The following is a 26779-nucleotide window of genomic DNA, read 5'->3' as shown; positions in this document are numbered from 1 at the left end:
GGACCATCTCCACCGCCCCCAGATAGAGGAGGGTGACTACCTCCTGCAAGAGGAGTTGCTCGTGAGAGGGGTCCCTGAAGAGAGACGGGAGGGAGGGTTGATGGGGGAGGAGATGTGAATTGGAGGACATATCCACGGAGAACTATTCCGAGGACCCAACGGTCTGATGTAATGTTTGCCCATTCCCTGTAGAAGGGCCTTAGTCTGTCCAAGAAAGGACGGGACAGATCCAGGGAGACGGGAGGAATGCCACCCTCAGGCGCTCCATCAAAATCACCCCCTTATTTCCTGAGCCCTTGGGGAGCCCTTGCTGGGAATCTGGGGACAAGCAAGGAGGCTGGTTTCGCCTTCCGAACCCCGTTTCTGTCCCTGCCCCAATTGGGCTGAAAGGGCCTAGGCGGTGGCCTAGGTTGTTGTTGGGCCTGGGGCTGCGACTGCCGCATAGAAGCCTGGGGCGTATACAGGTCCAGGGAGCAAAGCATGGCTCTTGAGTCTTTAAGGCCGTGCAGCTTCACGTCAGTCTTGTCCGAAAACAGGCCTGACCCGTCAAAGGGGAAGTCCTGAATCGACTGCTACGCCTCCTGGGAGAGCCCCTGAGGATTGCAGCCATGAGCAGCACCTCATGGCGATGGCAGAGGCCATGGCCCTGCTCGCCGAGTCTGCAGCGTCACTGGCAGTTTGAAGCGCCGCCCCAGCCACTGTGATTCCCTCGTCGAGGACCGTGGCGAAGTCCGCTGCCTGGTCTTGGGGCAATGCCTCAGCGAACTGCCTGAGGGAGTCCCAGACGTTAAAGTTATACCTGCCCATCAGGGCCTGGTGTTCGCAATTCTGAACTGCAGTGCGGCAGTCGAATAAACCTTTCTCCCAAACAAGTCGTTTTTTGTTGTCCCTGTTTTTGGGAGTGGATCCTTGATACACCTGTCTGTCCCGCTGGTTGGCCGTATCCACCACCAGGGTTCCCGGGGCCGGGTGGGTAAAGAGGAACTCAAACCCTTCAGCCGGGACGTAGTATTTTTTCTCGGCTCCCTTAGATGTAGGAGCGACCAAGGCCGGGGTTTGCCACAGGGCCTTAGCAAGCTTAAGGACCCTGTCATGAATTGGTAGGGCTACCCTTGATGGGCCCTCTGCCCCCAGCACGTTGAAGAGGCTATGCTCTTCCTCTGCTAGTTCCTTCACCTCAAGGTTCAAGTTAGAGGACACTCTCTTAAGCAGCTCCTGGTGCGCCCTGAAATCTCTCAGTGGCGCCCTGTGGTCCCTGTAGGCTGCTTCATCTGGGGAGGAGGACGACTGCTGCCTCTCGTCCCCCTGGCGACGGGTCCCTCCCCTGGGTACAATTACTCGTCCGAGGAATGGCCCTTGCGATTCTTGTCCGGTGTGGGGGGCACTGACTGGACCCCTGATGATGCAACGGACACTATCCCTTGTCCCATTGCACCCCCATGGGTCCCAATAAGGCTATTGCCATTGACCCTGGGGCCAACCCGGGGCTGGCATCGGCACCGGCTGAGGAGCCTCATGGTGGTGTCGGCTGGTCCCGCGAGCGTCCTTGCCTTTCCGGGATCCCGAGCCACTGGAGCGGTGGTGCCAAGCTTGCCTCCGGCCCTCAAGCGGTGCAGATGAGAGGAGGCGCACCCCGAAGAGCTTGATGAGGATGCCCGCTGCCTCGGCACCGATGACTTCTGGTGCTGCTTGCCTCTAGGGGAAGGGGAGCAGTGTCACCGGGAGCTTTGTGGTGCTGAACCCGAATCCAAAGACCGGGATCGGCATCACTCCGGGGTGGGCGAGCCCTTCGGTGCCGGGCTCCTCACTGGTGACCAGGTCCGGTGCCGCCTGGTTGTGGAAGAACGGCTCGGTACCAGGAACTGGGAGCGTGAACTGTTCCTGTGCCGTGAGGTGGCCTTTGAGCGGTGCTGCCTTGTCCGTGTTGCCTCCGATGCCAGGGACCGACTTTGGTGCCGCAGGGAGGATCAGCTCGACGAGTTGGACTTGGAGCTGCTGAGAGGGGAGCCTCCACGCTCTACCCTCGGTGACCATCTGGCGGGAGACTCTTCCACTCTTGCCCGGGTTCTCAACCAGCCTTCAGGGGGACCCAGCGCAGGCTTGCCCCGGGACACCGGCCCTCTCTCCCTCGGCAGGGAAGGGGAGGGGGGGCCATAGGCAAGGCCATCAGGGCTCTTGCCGCTTGACAAGCCTCTGGTGTCAACGGCACCTGCAAGGGCACTCCCCCACTCCCAGGAGTTGGGGGAGGCTCCCTGCTCGGAGATGCAAGCACCAGAGCAAGCTTGTTTTCTAATCCTTTAATTATTCTTGTTGCTATTCTCTGACCCTTCTTCAGTTTGTCAACATCCTCCTTGAATTGTGGGCACCAGAACTAGACACAGGCTTCTAGCAATGGTTGCATCAATGCCAAACAGAGGTAAAATAACCTCTCTATTCATACTTCAGATCATATTAGCTCTTTCGGCCATAGCATCACATGGGGAACTCATGTTCAGCTGATTAACAACCAGGACCCCCAAATCTTTTTCAGAGTTGCTGTTCCCAGGATAGAGTTCCCTATTATGTAAGTATGGCCTGTGTTCTTTGTTCCCAGATGTGTACATTTAGCCATGTTAAAACACATGCTATGTGCTTGCACCCACTTTACCAAGTGATCCAGATCACTCTGAATCTGTGTCCTTTCCTCTCCATTTACTACTTTCCCAATTTTTGTGTCATCTACAAACTTTATTAGTCATGATTTTATGTCTTCTTCCAGGTGTGACAGAGTGGGAATATTTAATATTTTTATGAGTCCTGCTTGTGCCTCTGTTTCCCCTATACGCTGCATTGTTCCCCAGTGGGTGGAAAATGACTGTTTATGCTCAAAGCAGGAAAAGAGATAGGGGTGTCCCCTAGCTGTCTTGGACTAGGTTCCCATGTTAATGGAGCATTTGAAAAGACAATAGCAAATCCAATTGCTCAGACACTGACACCTAGCAATCAATGACCCAAAGGGATTTGGAATAGATCTCCCCACTTCTCAGCAGGGAGACTGAGGAACACTTCCCAGCTGGCGAACAAAGGACTGGGAAGGTATGAGGTGGGGGGATAAGATTTGGGGGCTGGAAGGAGACAGGGCTCTCACCTGGAGTCTGATGGAGGGTCAGACTGAAGACAAGATAAAGCTTGAACCAAGGGGTTCACTAGAGCTTCGCTGGGCTCGTCTAACCAGAATGGTCTATGCTTTAACATTCATTTCTCTGTGTGACCCTAAGGACTCCTTGTGCTGTATGCCAGTTAAAGAATAAAGGCGACTGTTCCAACAGCACTGTCTGAGCGTCACTGCAAATGCTGGGCGAGGGGCATTGATCCCTGAAGACTGTACAAGTCTCCAGCAGGGGTCTGTCTCAGTTGGACTTACTGAAAGGAGCTCACAGTGTGAAACGGGGGCTGCAGGCCCAGAGGTCCATCTAAGGAGGTGGAGAAGCCATGCTGCTTACCCTGGAGGAAGAGTGAGACCCCTTGGGGATCTGGCACACTGAGGGGGTTCCTCCTAAAGACGGTTTCAAAGCAGGGGCCGTAGCACCAATCCTGTGGATCCGTGACACCAGGTCATTGTTACATAGCATAGGGCCAAGAACCAATCCCTGCAGGACCCCACTGGGAACACAACTGGTTGATGACAATTCCCCATTTATAATTACATTTTGAGAGCTGGAAGTTAGCCAATACAACCTCAGTGTCACATATGAGAGTGGCCAGGACAGAGGTGGCCACATTTCAGCTGCTGGTGCTGTATGCAAATAACGAAAGTACTTCAGGATCCATGAACATTTGCTATGCACATGATTCTAAATCAGAATGATTTCCTTCAACAGAGGTCAGTGATGTGCACACACACCAGTCAATACTCAAACCCTGGATTCTCACCCATACTTTATTATACATATTTACACGTCACTAATAAAAATCTGTACACTTCACATTACAGTGTGTACTAGCCAGCAGCTGCTCGCTAACTCCAGGAAACAGACATGGCCTGAGATTGCTGCCCTAGAACAGGCAGTGGGACGGCTCTTCCTTTCCAGAGAAGTTTCTTCAGGTTACACTTTCAGAGAGAATATTGTTTCCCATATAGATGTGCCAGGAAGGTGGAACAGGCCTGAGCAAGAATCCTGCCTGCCTTCAGCTCTTCCGCCATTCTGTGAGTTGGGAAGGCATGGTGCGCTCTCCTCGGCTCAGAATGCCAAGTATTGGGTCTTGCCTCCTGCCTACAGCTTCATTTCTTCATCTTCATGTCGGCCTCAATAGCGCAGCGACGTCCTCTGGTCCCCCCATCCTAATCAAGATGCAAATAAAGGGTAAAAAGGACCAGGATTAGCAAGGGATGGATGAAAAACTTCCTTCCCTACTCAAGAAACTGGGGAACTGCACTAACTGGAGACACAGCTCTCTCTGCTTACTGGAAAGTAGGGGAGGAAGTACACTGCAGGCTGCTGTAAGATAGGCAGGGGACACTTCCCTAAAGATCTTCCTACAAGAGTCAATGTGGGTCTAAATATATTAAGTCCCACTGGGGACTCAGAATCCCAATGCCACTATGATTTATTAAGAGCAAGAAGAGAAAAGTTCGGCTGCTTCTCACCTGGAGAGAGGCTTTTGGGGGGATAATATACAGTGCAGCTTTTTTCTAAGTGAAACATTCCAGATTAGCTCTTAAAGTGGGAAGAGGGGACTGCAGGCTAACATACCTGATCAGCTGCTCATCCCTACAGGAAGTGCTCCTCCAGCTGAGTGACCCTGGCACTAGCTCCCTAGCTTCTCCGCACAGCTACTCTCCATGAGTGCAGGGCAACTGGAGGGCTTCTTTTCATCGGATGCCCTCTCCCTCTGGCTGACATGCTGCCTCTGCTGAAATGCTTCTCTATCTTTAACAGATGTGCAAGAAAACAATCCCTCAAAACTGTTCCCAGCTCGAGGGCATGGGCTCTCAGGAAAGGAAGTGCTTTTCCAGGCTCTCCCAGATGACCACAGCAGCACAGCACAGGTGCCTACAGGGGAATGTTGTTGCTTCCTGATCCATGAGGCAAACAAAGCTCACAGCAGATCTCTTCCCACTCCTGTAGTCTGCTGACAGCGTACACTGGCCTGGATGGGAGGAGGGGGGTTCCCTATATGGGCATGAACAGGTGTGAAGTGTATAAGAATCTGCAGTGCTGCATTTTGATCCATTGTAATAATTGGCATCTAGCAGTCCCACCCCAACTGGGAGCGAGTGTATAAAGTTTATTAAATGTTCCAATCACCTATAAAAAATGTTTATGGGAAAAGGTATGAAACTGAGACAGACTGAATTAGTCTAAACAAAAAGGCCTACTGTATTAACATCATGTTTGGTAAAAAGGAGTTTTGGACTAGAAATTAATGGACTAAAACCAATGTGTGGGAAATTAGGCCTAATTGGTGTACAAGACAAAGGGATCAACTATTCCACCCATCACTCCCTCTTGCGGTCCCTTTTTTTTTTTTTTTTAAAACAGTGGGGAGAATCAAGCTGGCTGGATGAGACACAGGATGAGAGCTTTACCACCATGGCTGCAGCCAACAACATGGTCTCCTGGAACCCTGAGTTCTACTGTTACGGCCTGTGTCATCTGGATTCTGAGAGATGTATTGACCAGACCTGGCCAGAGAGAGAAGGACCCAGATGACACTGACCTCCACTGCCTCCAGCTAAATCCTAACCACCACTTGCTATGTGAGACTTCGGTTCCTTTTGTGACCCCTTCTTCTCATGTGTCCCCCCCCCCTTATTTCTTTTATCCTCCTTTTGTCTTGTTTGACAGACTGGCTTATACAGTCTTGGCTGGCTATTTTGCAATAATGCTGTGATCAAAGGCAGCCAAATCAATGCCTTAAACAGCACAACAGGTACAAGTTTGCCGGGTTTTGGAATGGCTGATAAGCCCATGAGCAGGGCTGGTGTTTCTCTAGCAACAACGCTGAAAGTCTGAGTCTGCGCAAGAAGCTGCATTTTCAGACAGGTTTGTTCACATTAAGCATCTCAGAGTTATTCTAAAGAAGTGTGTTCATGCACCCCCGTGTCTCTGATTACATGACCCTCTCCCGAATCACTATTCTCTTCTCTTCCTTTGTGTGTGTCCTGTTTTGTTCTAGCGGAAACCGGATTGGACATTAACAACCACCACCCCAGCCCATCTCAACTAATTCTTTCCTCTTTTCCCCCAAAAAGGACAATTACCACCATTCTTTAACAACATCTAAAAGACTGTTGGTTTTTCTTACAAAATCTCTACTATTAAAGGGAATGGGAATAAGGAATATTGTTAAAATAACAGCCCTACTTAATACTTTACATGTTTTTCCCTCTTTAACAAAAGATTTAAAAGATTTTTAATGAATGAAGGCAGCCAAGGTCTCTACTACATCCCAAGTGTTGTTTAATGTTGTACTATGACAGGACCACTTTAACACCTTTGATTTTCTGGGACCATTTATTCTTTAGAAATCAGCACAACGGATCTGCCTTCCCATTGACATGGTGAGAAACTAGGACAAAAATCATGGAAGAAAAGGGGATATGGATGACAGTGCTGGAACCCTGCAAACCCGAAGGAAAGGCAAAAGCTCCTGGCCCCCATCACCCTGAAGACAACTGTATTGAGAAGTCTCTTATTTGATGACCCTAGATGTATATCCACTAGTTTAACACATTGTTACAATGCCACAGATGCCACGATAGTGCCACAATCCCCCAGACAAGAAGCAGAGATTGCGGCCAGCAGTACCTTCCAACCCACACAGTTACCTAGCACAGCCATTCAATACTTACAAAGAGAGAGAGAAGGAAGGCAGGAGAGCCCATGGGGACGCTGTCCTGTCAAAAGGCCAAAGAGATTTACTGATCAGATTTCCACAGATACAAACATGCACACACCATAAAGAAGCCACACAATCTACATGCTCATAAGCACAAAGAAATAGGCACCCCCAACTTCCCCTCCTGCAAGGTAACAAACAAAACAAATAACTAGGGGAAAAGGAAGGATTCTGAGACAGCAAGAACATTAGGACAGGAATGACATGGTTGAGTGAAGGGAAATCATCAATCAAGGTCTGCCTCTTCCCAACATCAGTTCGGTGCTCTATGCTCTCAGCTTCTATTTTCCACAGCCCCTATGTAGCTCCCAGGTGACAGGACACATCAACTGCTATCATCTGAAATTATTTAATCTAATACACACAGGCTTCAACCACAAGTTAGCTCGATGCAAGAAACACTGGGTGAGGTTCTCTGGCCTGTGTTACACATGAAATCAGACCGGACGAACAGTCTCTTCTGGCCCTAAAAATCTCCAAACCAGATCGTCCTAAGGAGGGACACTGGAACGTTTCTCTGTTTCTTGATTCTCCACCACAAACTCACTGCCAGGCAGGGACTACTCCAAACAACCCTCTGCTTCTTTAAGGTTTGATTATTACTTTATACATACAAAGGACACAAATATCACAATTGCTGGGGTGACCCACAAGAACTGGCTCTGTGGTAACCTATAGCTGCCACTTCTGAACTCTAACTGAAGGCCCATTTCCAGAGAGGTTTGTTAACGGAAGGCTCTCAGAGCTAATCTAACCCCCAGTGTGTTCATGCACCCCAGTGTCTGATTGGGGACCGTCTTCTGCAGCTTTTTAGGAGCCTCCTGAAGGAATCACTCTCACAACAGCATGAGCTCCAGCCTCCCCTTCCACCAGGCCCAGCACCCTCACCTTCTCTGAAGCATCTTGTTTCCGAGTGGAATCTCGTCCACGCAGACTCTTTGCGCTGATCCCAGACTCTGATGTCTGCATGATCAGCTGTGTGGCCAGAAATTGCTGCATGAAACCACAAATCAGTTAATTACGGTATCAAGTGAAACAAGCTCAATTAGCAGCATTACTCCCACAAACCATAAGGTGAAGAATGACCAGGTTGTAGGTGGCTTCAATTCTACTTTGCTTCTCAGCATAAGCTCCCCCTCTTGCCCTAAAAAGCCACAACTCATCCAGTGGGAGAGTAAAAAAGTCACACAAACTCATCAAGTTAACTTTGATCCTTATTAGCTGGGACTTGCCAACCCAGTGGGAAATTTAATACTCAGAGGCGAATAGTCTCTTCCTACAGATCTGCTCAGTACCTCCCATATCAATCAGTGCATAAGTTCTGTCCTGCACTGAGCCTCAGCTCAAGAGACACAATTCATGGCTTTACCTGGATCTGCTCCAAGACATCTCGCTGCATTTCCACAGCCATGTGGTACACATCATGGTCAGAACTGTTGTACATGACTGCATTCTGGAACATCAGCATGATATCACGCTGGAACTCAGCTGTGGTTCGGATCAGCCCATTCTCAATATTTTTTTTAATAGTAGATAAATCCATTGGCCTGTGAATGAAATGCAGTTAGAAGCAGCAGGAAGAGAAACTAACATTGTCTATCCTCCACCACTGTTCTCTTCCAGACACGCTTGGTCTACATCAGGAATCCAATCATTCCAGCTAGTCTGTCTAGCATCATCATGGTCAAACAGGCCTTTTCCCTGATATAGCTGATCCTAGACTCAGACAATATGTGAGATGAGATGCCTTCTTCTGAATGGTTTCAAAGTGAGTCTTAACTCTTAGCAGCTCTGGGGCTAGATTGTGGGATGCCCAACAGAGGTGTTTTACTCCTGGTATTAATGAAAAGGGAGGAGGGGAACTAGTGCAGAGCCTAAAGAGGCACTGCTTGAGCTGGCAGGTGGTTCTGGTAATATATTTGAAGAGACATTGCCTGGCAGCCTGTAGATGACAACAGAATAGTTCTTTAAAAGGAGCTAGGTCTCCTGCTGAGAGAATTCAGTCTGCCCCTCAACTGACTATTGGGTTCCTACAGATTAAGTCCCATCACTGGACAGGGAGCGTGCTGATAAAATCTGTGGATGAAATAAAGTTAGGAAATATTGCCAATATAGAGGACTAGAATATCATACCATACAAGAAGATCTGGATGACCTTGAAAACCGGAGCAATACAAAGGGGATGAAATTAAATAGCACAAAAGTGTAAGATCATGCTTTCTGGGACTAACAACAAGTTACCATTTTATAGCAAAAATTCTTATCAGTTGGAAGTGACCGAGGAGGAGAAAGACCTGGGTGTGTAAGTTTATCACAGGGTAACTATGAGCCGCCAATGTGATGTGGCCATGAAAAAGGTTAATGCAATTCCAGATGGATGCTTCAGGTGAGTTATTTCTAGCAGAGATGGAGAAGCATTACCATTATACAAAGCACTGGTAAGATTGCATCTGGAATGCTGTATGCAATTCTGATTTTCCAAGTTTAAGAAAGATGAACTCAGACCACAATAAGTGAAGAGAAAAGCTACCAGGAGGATCAGAGGAATGAAGAACTTGCCTTACAAGAGGAGATTTAAGGTGCTTGGCTGGTTAAGTCTAACAAAACTAAGGCTGAGAGGAAATATGATTGCTCTCTATAAATACATCAGAGGGATAAACACAGGGGAGGAGAAGAGTTATTAAGTTAAGGGCCAATGTTGGCATGAGAACAAATGGATATAAACTGGCTATCAATAAGTTTAGCCTTGAAATTAGAGGAAGGTTTCTAACAATCAGAGAAGTGAAATTCTGGAACAGCCTTCCAAGGGGAGCAGTCAGGACAAAAAACCTAACTTGTTTCAAGACCGAGCTTGGTAAGTATATAGAGGGATGATGAGGTTGCCTTTAATGGCATATGGCTCATCTGCAACTGCTAATAGCAAGTACCTCCAATGGCTGAAGATAAGACACTAAAGGGGGAGGCTTTGAGTTACTACAAAGAATTCTTTCCCACGTGTCCGGCTGGTGGGTCTTGCCACATGCTCAGGATCTAACCGATTGCTGTATTTGGGGTCAGAAGCATTTTTGCCCTGTTCAGATTGGTAGAGATCCCAAGGGGTTTTCACCTTCCTCTGCGGTGTGGGACACAGAGGACTTGCTCATTTGAACTAGAGTAAATGGTGGATTCTCTGTAACTTGAAGTCTTTAAATCAAGACTTGCGGAATTAAATAACTCAGCCAGAATTTACGGGCCCATTACAGGTGTGGGTAGGTGAGGTTCTGTAGCCTCTGATGTGCAGGAGTTCAGACTAGCTGATGAAGATAGATTCATGGACTTTAAGGTCAGAAGGGACTAATTTGGGACAGGAGGATGATGGCTGTTTACTGTAACACTGACACTCAGCATTCTGAACAGGACTGCTGTACACACCATCCAATAAGAAAAAAAAGACTATAGATACTTCCGGAAATGAACATGGCCTCTTCCTAGGGAAGTCTTTTTCTGACTGACAGACAATGGAAATAAGTTTTCTTCCCCCATCCTGCACTCTGATGTCTGCTGAGGATTAGTATTCTCTTGCCAGAGACTTCAATACAGATGTGTCAGACAGAATCCGATGGCAGATGACAGCTGAGTTACTTACCTCTGTACAATACTGTGGTAGCCTGGTGCTATATCATCAGTCACAGGCTGTAGGAAGACATTGGCATATCTGCAGGGAGAAGGAGGCAACTGTGAGCAGCCAGTCTCCTGGCTGGTAATGGAGTAAACACCTGGTCAGAGGCTGGAGCATGCTCTGGACAGACAGAATCACTAACCCCTTGTTCCACACACAGATGCACTTCTGGTCAACCCCCACCACAGACAGATGGGGGGAGTGGAGAGTCCCCTAACATGCACTAGTGGAGACCAGCCTGAGGCACAGGAGAATGGATACTTTCCTCTTCAGCTTGTTGGGCACTAGCTACTGTGGTACTTGGTGAGTTGGTCACCGATGTTTATCAGTGTAGGCTGCGTGCGTGTGTCCCTGTGTAGATGCTGTCCCAGCTCTGGCCAGGAAACTGAGATGGCTCTCACGATCGAATGAGTCGACACGACCACAGATTAGCTGAGCAACGAAGGCGCCCAGGCCAGGTTTATTGCGTGCGGCACAAAGAAATTACTTACAGAGTATCTCTGGGTCAGTTTCATATTGGCGGCGTTACAATGGTCTCGGCCCAACAGCGGGACTTTCCGTTATCCCCTAGACCGGACACCGGTATTCCCTCTGACACCCTCTTTTATACACAGTTACATACACTTTCGTTCTGCCCCCTTTGACATAGGCTAATACCACCTTTTTCCGTTGATTGGCTGATTTGGGCACCGCCACTCCATGTATCATTTCTATCCATAAAAGTGTCATTTCAGAGAGTTAGTATCTTGGTACCTCTTATACCTACTACATATTTTAGTAATATTTTGGCAATCTTACAACCTTGCAGAATCAGCACTTTCCTATACCAGTTTCAGTTAACTTGAGTGACCCCTTATACTTCTGTTCACTCGGCTTTTTCCATTTAGGCTTTAGCCTGTTTTACAGGCCTTAAGCTCTCACTTCTTACTACATTCCCCCGCTTTTTGTCTTTTTATGGGGAGGATGTTTACCCATCGTCCCGGAAAAGCATAATGCATGGACTTAAAGGTAACCCAGTGGGCTAAACACTGTTATGTGGTCCCCTTTCTTGTTATCCATACATTCATGCCCCATCTGTCCCTTGGTCTGCACATTCCCTCGTACGACTGATGGACAGATTTTATTCCCAATTGTTTTTGGTCCCTTATGGTGGGCCTGGGAATGTTAGGTCCGAGACCATTTTTATTTAGTGGGGTTCAGTAGTTCATGTTGTACCAGTCTCATTTAACTTGAGTGACCCCTTATACTTCTGTTCACTCGGCTTTTTCCATTTAGGCCTTAGCCTGTTTTACAGGCCTTAAGCTCTCACTTCTTACTACAGCTACCTCTTCCTATTAGTCCACACAGGATCAAGTTCACTTACCTATGGTTGGCTGCTGCTCTCCAAACTAGCATAATAGCTTTTTTCCAGATCTTCTGGGCTTGAATCGCCTCCTGGTCCTCGCTGCAAACAGAGCTGAGGAGATAAGGATGTCTGTCAGAATGGGATGCACTGAAGCACCTAGCCAAATGTACAGGGTCAGTGCCCAGTGCAAGACTTCCTTTAACAAGCTCCAGTACTGCCTTGGAGCAGCAGCGTAAGTTCATTCACCCTTGGACCTACCCACATTGCTCCATGTGAGCCAAAGGAAGTCAAGGAAGACAGCCTGTCTCCGGGGAGTCGGCTTGATGGAGCTGCTAGCACTGTGCTCCGGGACTAAGGGAACCACAGGTGCCAGACAGATCAGCAGCCAATTGCCACCACAGGCACATTCAGCCAGCAACACACAGAAGTGACATAATCCCATATTCATTCCCCAGCATGTTCTGGGATTTGCAGTGTGGGTGGCGGAAGGTTTCACGGATACTCACAACTGCGAGGAGGCAGGGCTGCTGGGGATGGAATCAGCTAGCGTGTGAGACTGCAAAGGTGCATTATGGATACTGAAGCCATCATCGCTCTCACTCACAGGGGGCTCATTATCCATTTCTGAAAGGTACCCCTCACCCGGGTCTTCCTCCTTGGGTTCCTCCAGACTGGCAGCCTCACTGGCACCATCCTCATCATCATCTTCACCCTGAGCATCCTGAGATACAGGATCAAATTCCATCCATTTGCAGCTCTCAGTAACAATGCCTGCGTCACAGCTTACAAAGATGGCTGTTTCAGCAAGCAGAGGCGAGTTCTTCATCACAGCTGCCAGCTAGTTCTAGGGTCATTTTCACAAACCCCTAAATCCCTCCCACAAAGCTTAACAAGGGCCTGAAGTGAGTTCCTCTAAGCTATAGACTTCAGATGCAGATACAGAGTGGCTCCCTCTCCTACGCGGCACAGGGACGAGCCACAGGCTTTCCCCTCCACTCGGTGGGAGCTGAGAGACAGCAGCAGCAATGGGATAGCATTAAACTCATTTTAGCCATTGGACTAAAGAAGTTCAAGGCCAACTCTGCCTTACCTTCCCAAAGCCAGTTCGGGTCTCTTCCTTCATAGACTCTGGGAAGAAAAGAGAGCAAAATTTTCATTCCCAGGAGCAGATTTCAGAACTTCCCCTCCTGCACCAATACCCTCCCATCCAAATTAATTATTCCCTATTTCTGCATAGACTGCCTTCACCTCCATACTGAACCAGACCACAAGTCCATTCAGCTAGTAAAAGATATCCTAGCCCAGTTAAATTACCTGAGAGCTCAAATTTGTGCTGAACATTAGCCTGTGAGGAGTCATCACTTGCATTGGGGATATGTGGAGGGGATGAATCATCATCAGGCGGTGTCTGGAGGGAAGAGAAATGCACAAATTTAAGCATTTGTATCAGTTTCCTTTAGAGCATGGTGTGTAGGTGAGTGTTTCACTACCCCAAACCCAATCCCAATCCCAGCCAGTATGTTTTCACAGAATGCCATGAAAACAGCAATTCTGCACAGGGACTGGCAAATGACAGTGCAAGAACTATCTATTATACATTGATGACTTCATCAAAGACCTAGCACAGCAACAGCCATAATCCACAAGGAAAGCCACTGCTCCGCTCCTAGCATACTCATTAAAGATACATCTCCAAACCCAGTGGTCCATCCCTTCTCTGAACTACTTTTCCTTGTCTGTCAACTGTTACCCACACTAGTCCCAGACTGTGAAGCTGGCTGGATCGTGGTTGGGGTGGGCGGACACGCATTTATTATGTTATTTAACATCAATACGTCACAATCATAATAATTCATGTGAGATATGCCATGTCGGGTACTGTTAAAAAGGCTATAATGTGCTAAATAAGATGATAATGTTTATGTTCATGTGTTGTGGGTGTACTGGAAGTTATGGATATGTTTGCTATATCTGTATTTCAAATTGTGCTGTGTCTGAGAGACACCCCAGATAGGATGGCTGGAGCACTAGCCTGCTTAATGGCCCATTAAGGAAATTCGCAGGTACAATGGGCTCAGGGGGAGAAGCCAGGGATATACCTCATGAGTCACCTCATGTAACCCTAACCTCATGTGACCCTGAACTCCATCTTATTCTTGTAAATTTCTACAAGCAGCATGGCAAAGACCAAAGGATATAAAAGGCAGCTGCACCCCATCCATTTGTCTTTCAGTCTTCAGTCAGTCTTCACCTACTGCTGGATCAACTCATCTACAACTGAACTGAAGCTGTGAAACAAAGGACCAAGACCCACCCAGGTACTGGATGTATACCAAAAGGAACTATACAAGCCTGCAAATTCCACTGGAAACCTGATATATATGGACTTCCAAATCAATTGTATGTATCTGACTGATTTAATCCTGTAACACTTCTCTTGTAGTTTGTTTCTTTCTTTTTATAATAAACCTTTAGTTTTAGTTGCTAAAGGATTGGCTGGCAGCGAGGTATTTTGGGTAAGATCCAAACGTATATTGATCTGGTACTGTGGCTGACCCTTTGGGGTCAGGAGAAACCTTTTAGGTAAAGAGCACAGAGTTTTAAATAACTGGTCTCTTTACTGGACCTAGTGGCTGATTGGGGGCCAGAGACTGAAATGCAGTAGAGGGGGCTGTGTGTATTTTATTTTGGCTTCTTGATAGCCAGTGTGGGGAATCAGAAGCACGGTTTGTGGCTGGTTGGGAAGTCTGACTTCAATGTCACCCACCAGTGCTGGGAGAATCTGCTCTCCTTTTACAGCCTGCCCTGACCTTGGCATTTTCAGGTGGCTACCCTAGGCACGGGCGGGTCACACAGACAGCGTCCCCATCCACATACCTCTATCTTCACAGTACTGCGTGCTCCTGCTTCTCCCTTGGCTGACTCTGTCTCCGTTTCAGAGTTCTCTCCCACTTTCTGCTGCTCCTCTGTGTCTCGACTCCTAAATTCAGATGTTTCTGCTATTTGCACAGCTGCTGTCATGGCTTCCTCAGAGTCCAACTGGTTCTGCTCCAGCTCTGCAGATTCTGTCTTTATTTCTGACCCCAGCTCTCCAATGCTCATCAGGTCTTGGATTTCCTTTGCCTCTGGTTCCTCACAGTCCCGCCTCTCCTGCTTCACAGTCACTGCCACTTGGGGTACCTGTGCCTGCTTCTCATGGTCCTGCTGGATTGGATGTTCCCAGGGGCCAGTCAAGGCCTGAGGGTCATCAGTCTCTTCACAGAAAGACAAAGCAGCTTCAACTGCTGCTACATCCAGGACTTCAGGATGGTCGTCTACCTTTACCCCAAAACAAAGACAAAGCAACTTAGGCAAAGGTCACCAATAGGGTGAGCAGAACCCCTGCACAGCCAGAGAGAGCTCCTCACCCCAAATACACCTTTACCCCACAGGCCAGGGCCAGTGTCCCAGCACTGAGACAGCTGCAATGGCTGTAACAATTTCATTCCTAAACAAACAAACATGGCTTCCCAAAGCCTGGCTGTTATAGCAGGTATCAAGGAGCTGGGATGAGCCACTAGTGGGAGGACATTAAACAGGTCCTTACATCCATGGAGGGTCCATGTATATTTGCTCTTCAAATGGGTTATTCCCACTTTGGGCCAAGTATATCATGGATTGCTAGCAAGGATTCAAGGTTCCGTACTGACCATTCAGCACTGGGTTCCTAAGTCTTGTCAAGTACTAAATGATATGGAGAAATGGGGCTCACCTGCCTGTACTTGTGGTGAAGGAGACTCCTTGGCAGAGCCTGGGGCCCTCATGCTCAGAAACATGGGGCTTCTGGACTATACAGTGCTAGTAGCACTCATCTGTTTGCCTGTTCGGGATCTGTTCCCATTCAATTATGGTGCCTGCTGAAACCCAAGGTTTCCTCCGATCGGAACACCATACTACACAGCTGTACACTGGCAATAATGGGGGACTGGAACATAATGGCTTGGACAGAGGGAAGAAGTAGGCAGGTGAAGATTGTTTAATGAGCAAGAAACGCACAGAAGCAGGGTTAGGCAGTAACAATGGAGATAAGTACACCTGGGACCTGGAGAAAAATGCAGTTGGCTCCTCATCCTGCTTTAACATTTACCTTGTCCTCAATGATGGCTATAATATCTCCAACAGTTTCAAAGTCCAACTCTTCCCCAGTGTAGGAGACTGCAATGTCCATCTTCTCAGCCAGATCCAGGTCTTCTTTCCCATCCATGCTGTGACCTTTGGAAGGCCCAGCAGCAATGCCAGTCCCAGTACCTAGACACTCTTTCTTGATGGAATCAATAATCATGGAGATTTCACTGCTGTCCATAGACACAGTCACTGTGTGGGGATCAGACACTGCCTCCATGGAAACACAGGTGTCTGACTGGCTCACTGGATAAGGAGAAGAGTGACAACTCAGATCAAAGAGATGAAAGCCTGCCAGCATCAGTGGAAAAGATTAGCAGCCTCTCTCACATAGCCCAAGCCCACCCACAGCAGTTTAGAATAGAGAATAGAATAGAGAGACAGACAGGGCAATTTACTTGCTACCCAGTAATGGATGCAAAACAGGAACCTAGCCCTTACATCATGACCAGCACACCATGCCAGCAGCCACCCCACCCAGCATATCCCCTTATAAGGCCCATCTGTCACCCCATCCAGCACCTCTCTCAGAAATCCCAGCTCAGCCACCCTGGTAGCAGTCAACTTTGCATGCTCATGCTCCCTCACCCACTTCTGGGAACTGTCCAAGTTTTGAGCCCCAGCTCACATCTTCCTATCTGCTGAGCCTAAGGGATGCACTGCTTCCAAGTACTACTCCACCCATGAGTACATAGTTCATGAACGCACCTGTCACTACGCTTTCTGGAGTTGCAGCTGGTGGCACAACAGATGGTGCTGACAGCGTGGGCATCATGACAATGGTTGCCTGAGACACAGACTCTACAGAGGGTGGCAGGAGTTTAGCCGGAGGTTCGCTGGCAACAGCGGAGAAGGAAGCAAGAGGTGTGGTGAACTGTGCAGGACCAGCTTCTAAAAGCCGAGAAAGAGTAGGAGCACCTAACAGAGAGTACGAAAGGGAAAAAGCACATGAGCAAGACGCAACAGCCACTGAGCTCTACAATGCAATCACCAGACTCTTTATTGGCTGACTGCTCCCTCCTGGGGCCAAGGTATTAGAAATGACCTATGGACACAGGGAGCCACGCTGGCAGTCTGTGTCAGAAATGCACGACTTTTGAAGATATGCAGTCTGAGCCATGACCGTGCAGAGACTATGTATGGGGACACGTGTTCAGTATAAGGACTGAAGAGGTTAAACTACACGTGCAGAAGATGTTAAAGGCCCTCTTTAAAAAAGACATTGCAAATAGAAAGTCACACGGTTTGAACTAGGAAGAATGCAGTTTCCAGTGAACAGAGTAAGGGAGGAATAAAAGAGGGAGATTCTCTATGCGGGTTATCCCTGAAGGCTGCCTCTTGGTTCGAGGGCTGCCATGCCATCTTAACCCCTACTTCCAGGACGAATTTATTAAACCACTTTGGCTGCGATAGCAGGATTCAGAAGATTAGACATTCAGAAAGCAAAATGAGAACATCCACATTGGATAGGATAAAATGCATATAAAAGGCATAAACCCTATTTATTCAGAAAGCAGGAGCAAACCACTAATTGGTAGAGGGCAGGAAGAAACCTTCCCTGTTCTGTAACTGTTCAGTGCAGATATTCTTGCACCTTTCTGTCTACCTGCTCACTGGGCCCTCATTACCATAATATCCAAGTGCCTCACAGTAATTAGTGGGGTTTTTTTCCATCACAACACCTTTGAACTGAAGCAAAGGGTAGATTAAACAACTTGCCCAAGTTTATAAGAAGTCTGTAGCTGAGCCAAATATTGGATGCAGGTCTCCTATCTACTAGACCATCCTCCCTATCCTGAATCTTCTGGTGTTGGCCATTGTTAGAGAGAAGAGACCAGACTATACAAACATGGTCTAATCCAGCCTGGCAATTCCTATCTTCCTATGTTTTTGCAGCTCTTTTTGCAGCCAGGGTTAGAGTCCTTTTAAAGAAAGCAAGGAAATTCTCTTAATGGAACCTGATGAGCAGACAGCCTGGCTGTCTTTGGGCCGATTCTGAGTAGGGCTTATACCAGAACAGTTTAGGAAACTACAAGTAGATTTCATAGATCAAAACCCCAGGTGCCCCTGAAGAGAGAGATATAAAGAGAGTCTCCATGAGTTACCTGAAGCAGCAGGGGATGCAGTGATAGTACCAGATGCCAACTGCATTTCCCCACCATGCAGCACTGGAAGGACCCCTCCTACCTCCAGGAGGACTCCTGAGCTATTCATGTGACCAGAAGCCACTGCCATCTCGCTTTCACCAACCTGCCAAAGGAGGACACAGATGAAGCTCCTGGGCTGGGGATATATTCGTATCACTGGTTCTCCCCAAGATATGTACCCCCATTAATATATCCACTAATCTCTGGAGCATAGCCTCTTCTACATATTTCAGCCCAGTCCAGCCCCCGACTGAGATGCATCATGCTTGCATACCAACATGGCTGTTTCAAAGTATTTGACATTCATTTGAAACAGATGCCATGTGGCTGTTGCCTTTGAAGTCAGACTGAGTGCATTATTTGCTCTGTTGTAGTCCCTCTACCCAAGGATCTCAAACTGCTTTATACATGTCAGTATATTTAGTCTCCCAGCCTCTTAAGTGGCAGGGAAATAACCTCACTTTGCAGATTGGGAAACTGAGGCACTGAGAGGGGAAGCAACTTGCTCAATGTTACACGATGAGCCAATGACAGAGCTGAGAATAGATGATAAATGGCCCTGTTAATGCAAGAAACCCCCTGTAACACTCCCTGTGACACTGGGCCAGAATGGGCTTAGAACAAGCAGGCTGAATGACCCAAACTCAACCTTCAAAACCGTACTGAAAGGACATACAAAGAGTAGTTAGAGCCCTTCGCTGTAAAATAACGAACTCTGAAAACGTATATTGTTACATGGCTAAGTCAGTATGTAATTACCTACCATCTTGTTCGTGGTTATCAATGTAACCAATAGTTCTGGTCTATCATTATATTCTGTTAATTTAGAAATTAAAGGAAGATATTAACATTTAGATGAAACTTGAATGGAGCAATGTCGTGTTTTCATTTCTCTTTGAAGTTTAAGTCGTAACTACCTGTGAATGGTTGTAAACAGCAGATAACCTTGTATTAATGTAGGCAGTTACTGGCGCATAGGCATCTATAAAAAGGTCTCTATGGCCCCAGTTCTGTCATCTTAAATCTGCTTGGACTTCATCAGGGGAAGTTCAAATAGTAAGACTAAAGATCCCAGCTATAAACTGGTTCACCCAGCTATTTCTCATGGAAAAAATCATACAGACTTTTCATATGGATTGTCTACTGGAACAAATATCCTCTGAAACGGATTCTAAAAGAACTTTTGGAACTCATTTTACCATCTCTCCTATGAAACTGACCTGTGGACTTTATCCTTATCTGTATGTATAAATGATCTTTTAACCAATATTCTCTTTTTTTTTAAATAAATATTTGTTTAGCTAATAAGTATTAGGTGCACGCATGTATTTGGGTAAGATCTGAAATATTCATTGACCTGGTTGGTAATGTGCCCAGTCCTTTGGGATTGGTAGAACTTTTTTTTCATATGAGGAACAAGATTTTCTATAATCCTCATCATATTTGACTTGGCTGTCTGGCTGAAAGCCAAAATGCTGGATTGCTTTAAGGGAACTACATTTTTGGCTTCTGGCTAACCAGTGAGAAAATGAAAAGCTGTTGGTGGCTTGGTGAATCTAATTTTTAGAAATAATCACTAAAGTTGGGAATTGCCTGTCCCATTCTTTGCAGTTTGCCCTAAGTGAGCAATCTCAGCATGGCTCCCTTAGAGACCACGGTCACACTCTCAAACCACCACATGCCTAACTCTATTTTCCACCATATCTTATGTTGGCATACTGCTGGTTCAGAACTCCAGAGAACAGCACGGAATAGTTACCCAAACCAATTGCATTTCTGCAAGCGGAGGGGGCAGGGAGTGAGGCAGCCCCAACACCTGCCTATCTGATAGAGAAAAAGGTAAGACAACCTCAAAGCCTCTCACTTCTTCATGAGCCAAAACTCCTCCTTACCTGTCTGAAGTCCTCAGCCTCATTGGCCCCATCTACATGAGGAAGTCTTCAGAAAGTTTCCTATATTAAACATCTATGCAGCTCCTCCAGGGTTAACATTAGGAACCACAGTACAGACAGGCTGATGGCTGCTAACTCCATTTTCAGAACAGTTCTAAGAGACAAGTTTCCGAGGAGTGTCAACAACTGGTTGTCCATCTAACACTAGGGCTCCCAACATCACTAACACTGGTAGGGTTGAACTGGTGTTAGCAACAGTGATTTTAAAAACGGTCTAGGCCAGGGACATGAGAAACCAGTCTGAATCCTGGTCACACAGTTTTTAAATACATAAAGGACATTTCACCTTCCTACTTGCAACTTAACCAAGTTTTGTTGAAAATTAAAATTCAACTTTGGGCTGAAATGCAGACAAGAAATGCCAGCCCAAGGGGAAACAGATCAAGGGAGTAAAAATCAAACCTCCAAGTAGTCTATGTAGGGCTTCCTGCTCTGACCTTCCTTCTGAATGTAGTGTCACTCTGTGGCACAATCTACTACTCCAACTCCTCAGGTCTCAAAGGGGATAGTTAGCTTTCAGTGTGATTTGATCTCTGCAACTCTGAATTCACAGAACCACAAGGAAAGAGTTCCACCTTTGTGGCTCACAGGGTTTAATTACAGCTTAAGATTTTTCCCTGTGCTGGAATTTTACAAGATCTGGATGGTTTTTAAAGCCCTTTGAAGCTCCCCTATTCAGTGCAAGAGTCTGGAGCACAGATTCATCAGTATGCTTGTATATGTGAGCAAAGAGCTCCATACCAGTCTGGGGCTTGTGGGGAGGAGGCTGCCCTTCTTCAGTAGCTCCGAGAGCAGAGGGGAAGGAGGCGGAGTTGCTTTCTGTCCTAGCATCTTTTTCTGGGGTGAATCATCAGTGACTGGGGTTATGGGGGCATCCAGGGGAGCAGAACCTGGAGGGGTGTCAGGGATCCCAATGAAGGAGGCAACTGGGGTGCTGGGCAATGTCCCTGGAGTTACCTGAGAAAGAGAAAAACCACACTGTTCAAAGCCACTCCTTCACCATACTGACTAGACCCACTTATTCCTTTCCCCAAGGCCACTGATCCAGCACACCCCAGGGACCTACTCCATTCATTCCCTGCACCTGCTCTAGGCATGTGCCTTCACCTTTTCACTCACTGCCATGCAGGGTCTTTGCCCTAGACACCTGCTCCATTACCTCAAGACACTGATGGGAATCTGTATCCTGGATGATACTGCACACAGGTCACACTATAGCACTAAGGTAGGAAAAAGCCAGCAAGGCAAGGCAGGGGACCTCCCAAGCTGCAGAGCCCCACATTCCCTGCTGCTTTCTCTCTCACCATGGGAAGCATCCTTACCCCTGGGTTGGTCTCCTCTACAGCTTGCTGAGACAAGTCCCCCAAAGCATAGTCCCTTCCAGGGGAGGTTGAACCTGCAGGAGAGCGGACCATCACACCAGTCAACCTTCGTGGGGGGTTCTTAACTGCTTGACGAGCTGGAAGAGAATGGAAGGGAACTGAGACCCCAAGGCTCCAGCTGGGAAGATATCTTGGAATCAGTTCTGCTTCTGGCCTAGCGGATACCACCAAACCAACAATTTGAATTACAGAGACCACCAGTCACCTAATGTAACTCCTGTACCACAGCAAGGCTGACTATCATACACCATCTCTAATGAATGGCTGATGGATCTCTGCTTTGAAGCTCCCCTAGCACTCGTTCCAAGGCTAAACTGTCCCAAAAGCCAGAAAATTGTCCTGAATATTTAACCCACCTTTCCCTTGCTGTACCTTCAGGCATGAATGCAAGTTTTATACGCCATGCCTAGTGAGAGTCTTATTCCTGGTCTATTTCTAATAACCCTTTTCAGGCCATTCTCCTGCTTCCCCTCAGGTGTCTTTTCTGCAAAGGAGTGCATCCAGCTCTCCACCTTGCTTCAGGGTCCATTTTCACTCTATGAGTTCCTCTTCTCAGAACTCTCCTCATTTCACTTTTTTACAATAGAGAGTTGAAAACTGAGTACAGCCCTCTCCCGCCTAAACCTGAGCCAAGGAGAGCAGAGTACCCAAGTCCTTCCTACCTGGGCCTCTGCAGATTCCTCTTTCTCAGGGCTGGAATCTAACCTGCCTGAAATTCACTCCAGATTTTTTTTTTTTTTTTAAAATAAGAGCTCCTTTCTGTGGGGGAAGCAAGCAAGCACGGTCCCATCTCACCCTGATAAGCAGCATCTGTAGCCTTCCTCTTCACTTCTGCCTCCTCTTCTTCCATTTTTTTCTTCCTGAACAGAGTAAACAAAGTACTTGGTCACACAATGCCCCTGGGCCCCAAAACCCACCTGGTGCCTCTCCTACAGCCAGCAGGTCACAAACACCTGATCCATAGTTTCCATATGTCCCTGCTGGCTAAGGCCCAATTCCCCCGAGTAAAGAGGTCGTCGGGCTCCAGTCAGGGAATGAGACACATTCCAGGGAGCTTCACTCTCAGCTCTACATCCAAGGAGATGATGCCAACAGGACACTGCAAGCCTGCACCAGGCTCCTTATGCCAATGCTGGAGAGCTCCAAGACACACTCCATGTCAGCTGGTGCCCCCATTTCAAATTTAACCCTTAAAAGCCAGAGTATCTGTCCAGCTTAACTGTTCCTCTCAAGCCTGGAAGTGCAATTATTGAGAGGGGGAGGAGAAGGGAATATCCCCAAGCCCAAGGGCTCTGAGAAGTACAACCTCAAGGGAAATTGGAACAGGGAAATAATAAGATAACCCACACCACAATGTCATTGCACAGCTCCTCCAGTCTGCTATCCATGTGCCCAGCTTGGATCAACTCTGCATCCTTCTTCAGCTGCCTGCAGAAAGAGACAGCACCACCTCAGCTACTTTATCATTTAGTAACCAGACCAAGCCTGCAATGTACCTTTTAGTTCACTATTCTTTCCCCTGATGCATACTCTCTCTCTCAGAGAAGCTATTTCTGCCTTCAGAAGCAGAGCCTTCAGTCACACCTCAGCATGACCCCCCTAATATGTACCTGTACTTCTCCTGTGTCTCCTTGATCACTTTCTTCAACTCCTCAACACGTTCTGCTGTCAGTTTCCGCACGATGACATCTTCCACGGTTTCGACAACCTCCCCTTTCTCACCACGTTTTCTCCTACAGAACAAAGACAGGAAAATGATATAGGCACCAACCACAGGAACCCCCAGTTCCTTATAAACAGCACCTGCTGCCCACACAACCCCCATCATTCCAGCCACGCCTATCAGCTCCTCCCTTACCAACTGACCTCTTCCCCTTCTGCTTTTCCCAGAGAGAATACTGGAGCTCACACTGCTCAAACACCCTTCTTCAGATGAGTCCGCTAGACTAGTCTCTTGTCTCTGACAGTGACCAGCACTAAGTGGTTCAGAAGATGCAGGAAACCCCATTGTGGGGCAAGTTTCTTCCTATCTTCAAACAAAAAGTGGACAACTTATGTCCTGAAGCAGGAGGATTTGCCTTCCTGTCAAATTTTTACCCTAGCTAATATAACTGCAGATAAGATTCTTACTATCCAAATAGATGTCCAATCCGTCTCTTGAATTCTACTAAGTTCTTTGCTTCAGTAACCTGTGCAGTGAGTTCCACAGGCTAATGATGTACAACATGAAGAAATTAAGAAATGTTTTTCTTTAATTTCACCAAGTGTCAAGGGCCAGTATAAGCGCCTTAGCTCAGAAACAGGGCCTACGATTAGCACAAACATTTCAGCCTGGACTGTTGCAGTGCTAGTATAGATGGAAAGAACAGGAGGTTCAGTTGCACCTCCCTGCACAATCCCAAAATGTATGGATAGATAAAGAGCAGCATATAGCGAAGAGGGGAAAAAGCTTGCACTCGCTGGCTAACATGACTTTTATACTCCCAAATTCCTTTCTTGTTCTGAGCTGTAGTTTTATACATACAGCTTTTGGTTTATCAAGGTGTAATGCATGTAATCTTTAGGCTTTTTTGTATTAAAAACAAAGCTATTTTGGCGCAACACCAATGCCACATATAAAATACACACTTGTTTAATATTACTATTTAATATTGCTATCTTACTGGGATCACATTATGTTACGTTACCTTTCTAACAGTGTCCTACAACTACTACTTTGGGGAGCTCTGCCCTAGTTAACTCAGGAGCCCCACAATGCACTACATTACAAGGGTTGCAGACAGTGAAGGATATGAATGTACGGAATCATTTCAGAAATAAATTATGGTAACCAGTTACAGAAACATTTAGATTTGAAAGGGTTCAGTCCTCTGAAATAGGAGACTGGATGAATAGAAAGTGCATTCTAGGTGAATATTTCTATACTTTCTTCCCAGCTGCTCCTCCCTGCGCAGCAATCACCCTCCCTGCCCAGACATCACAACCAGATCTCTCTGTCTGCCTTCTCCTTTGCAAAATATATCAAATGCACTGCAGAATAAACTCTTGAGCCCTCCAAGAGCTATTGCAGACACCACATGCCTCATTCTCTACACTTACTTGGGGGTCTCTGTAGTCTCCAGAAGCTCCGAATACTGAGATGCACAATGCTAGGGAAAAAACAGAAAGAGTTAGAGCACACAGAGAACATCATTAAAGGCAACTATCAGCAAAGCTCATGTGGGCACCTGGGCTCCCTTCTTCAAAGATCAGTCACTCATTGAGTGTGTTCTCAGAGGTATGGATGGAGACACAGCTGCATGCACTGGGGACACCGCTATGACTGCAAGTGTGTTCAATGTACCAAGGCTTACTCCCATTCCACTATCTGCTCCTGTCCATACTCCTGTTAGAGAAAAGAAAAGCAGATTCCCCCAACCTAATTACATGTGGGTCTAAGAAGGGAAACACAGTACTACAATTATGAGCAGCAGCTGTGGGATGTTCTCAGAGTTGCTTCAGGCCAAGAATATTTTCGGGAAGAGGGATAGCTAGAATTGTACTAAGACCAGTTCTTCATAATTGGGACTAGAAGAATGACAAGTGACTCCCTTCTCCCTCAGATGAACACCTCCTCCCCAATATCTCAAGTTAATACTGACCCCAGAAGCCAGCCTTGGCAAGAGCTTGAGCCCCTTTCCAAAACTCAAAAGCCAGCAGCTTACCTTCTGAGAGAACCAGTCAGGTGGGCGGCCTGGCTCTGCAAAGGGCTTGATAGCTCTGCTGACTGATACCCTGCAAGAGCAAGCAGGTAAATGACTGAAAACCTGCCATCACCAACACATGGGGGAAAGAGTGCTAAGCCTGTCTCACTGCTCACTCAGCTGAAGGAGCCAGCATGTGTAACACACAGAACTCTCCTAGCTACTTAAGAGAGTAAGCTCTTTGGGAAAGGTTCTGTGTTTGTACAAGACCGAGCACAATCAGGTGCTTGTCCATGAGTGGGGCTCCCAGATACTTTGGTAATACAAATTACTAGTTTGCTAGTGCAGTGGTGCTCAACCTTTCCAGAATCTGATCTGTCTTGCCTACCTGGAAGTTTCACCTCACTTAAAAACTACTTGCTTACAAAATCAGATACAAAAATACAGATGTGTCAGGACAGGATTACTGAAAGATTGCTGACTTTCTCATTTTCACCATATAAATAAATAATATAAACAAGTCATTGTCTGTATGAAATTTTAGTTTGTGCTGACTTCTCTAGTGCATTTTATGTAGCCTGTTGTAAAACTAGGCAACTATCTAGATGAGTTGATGTAGCACCTGGAAGATGCCTGCATAGCCCTGGCTGAAAAACAATGTGCTAGTGCATTCTTGGGAACTGTCCAAGTTTAACCCTAGGACAGCTGAAGATATCTGTACATTTCCCAACAACAACAACGCTTCCTTTAAAAAGGATTAAGGCTGAAAGTGAGTTTCATAATACCCGAAGGACAACATTACACTCACTACAAAAAGCTGCCCAGTCAGGGAAAATACTGTGGTAATAAATCTTGAAAGAAACCGTTCAGAGACCCACTTGCTATCATGGGCTAGTCCCTCAATTCTCACCACCACTCCACTCTGCTTCACCCCTGCCCAGGCACGGTCCCGCTGCTCCCGCAGGGCTGACGGTGCGAACTGACCCTTAGCACACGCAGACACATCACAGCCCTGCAGCCCAGTTGGCAGGGGCAGGCACGGACAGAGCAGGACGTTTCTAGGAGTATCGGCAGCTGGCTCAGACAGCAGCGGGCCCTGTGAACGAGGGGGGCTGCAGCGCCTGAAGGAGCGTTTCAGGGCCGTTTCCTGACGCCGCTCTTACCAGTTCTGGTCTCCACTCCGCATGACAGAGGAGGCCAGGCAGAGCTTCTCGCGGACGGACCATGGCTCCGTGGGGCCGGCGCTCAGCAGCTTGTGCTCTAGGGCAGACAGGAAAGGCTCAGGAGGATGCTGCCGTCAGCTCAGCGCCCACCCCGGCCCCCCGCAGAGCCCGCCCCCGGGGCCCAGCTTCCCCGCGCCCAGCCGGGGCCCGCCCCCGGCCAGCAAACGCGCTGCGCTGCGCGCCCTTCCCCCACTCACTACGCGCGCCCCTCCCCCACTCACTCCCCGTGCCGGCCGCCATTTTCCCCGCTCGGCCCGGCCGCCGCCGCCGCCACAGGGACGAGAACCAGACAAGGCTGGAACCAAGCGCAAAGCTCGCCGGGAAACAGTCGCAATGCCAGCCGGGA

At 47.5% G+C, this 26779-nt stretch overlaps 1 protein-coding gene across 1 annotated transcript; it reads right to left on the bottom strand.

Moving 5' to 3' along the window:
* Window positions 1-3901: 3901 nt before the first annotated feature.
* BRD8 (bromodomain containing 8) lies at window positions 3902-26688 on the bottom strand. Its single transcript, XM_067534926.1, has 22 exons — window positions 26655-26688; window positions 26374-26470; window positions 25232-25301; window positions 24627-24676; window positions 23138-23260; window positions 22875-22955; window positions 22323-22387; window positions 21468-21604; window positions 20887-21102; window positions 18152-18296; window positions 16755-16964; window positions 16012-16292; window positions 14763-15203; window positions 13200-13293; window positions 12976-13013; window positions 12392-12606; window positions 11904-11996; window positions 10508-10576; window positions 8252-8429; window positions 7771-7875; window positions 6836-6880; window positions 3902-4321 (listed from the first exon to the last, which is right to left on the bottom strand). The coding sequence occupies exons 1-22, from the start codon at window positions 26671-26673 to the stop codon at window positions 4262-4264; spliced, it is 2832 nt and encodes a 943-aa protein (XP_067391027.1). The 5' UTR covers window positions 26674-26688; the 3' UTR covers window positions 3902-4261.
* Window positions 26689-26779: the final 91 nt, after the last annotated feature.

This window comes from Emydura macquarii, unplaced genomic scaffold, assembly GCF_026122565.2.
Source record: "Emydura macquarii macquarii isolate MOO-44397 ecotype Brisbane River unplaced genomic scaffold, CSIRO-AGI_Emac_v2 contig_378, whole genome shotgun sequence".
NCBI classification, from domain to species: domain Eukaryota; kingdom Metazoa; phylum Chordata; order Testudines; family Chelidae; genus Emydura; species Emydura macquarii.
This window is presented reverse-complemented; position numbering and strand designations above follow the sequence as displayed.

Bases quoted from the DNA above. Each gene is read 5' to 3' on its own strand.
- BRD8 (XM_067534926.1), bottom strand. The intron at 16,965-18,151 runs GTAACTCATGGA...ACTCTCTGTTAG, and splicing joins TGCATCCCCTGCTGCTTCAG to GTGCTCCTACTCTTTCTCGG. The intron at 11,997-12,391 runs GTGAGTATCCGT...TTATCTCCTCAG, and splicing joins AGCCCTGCCTCCTCGCAGTT to CTCTGTTTGCAGCGAGGACC.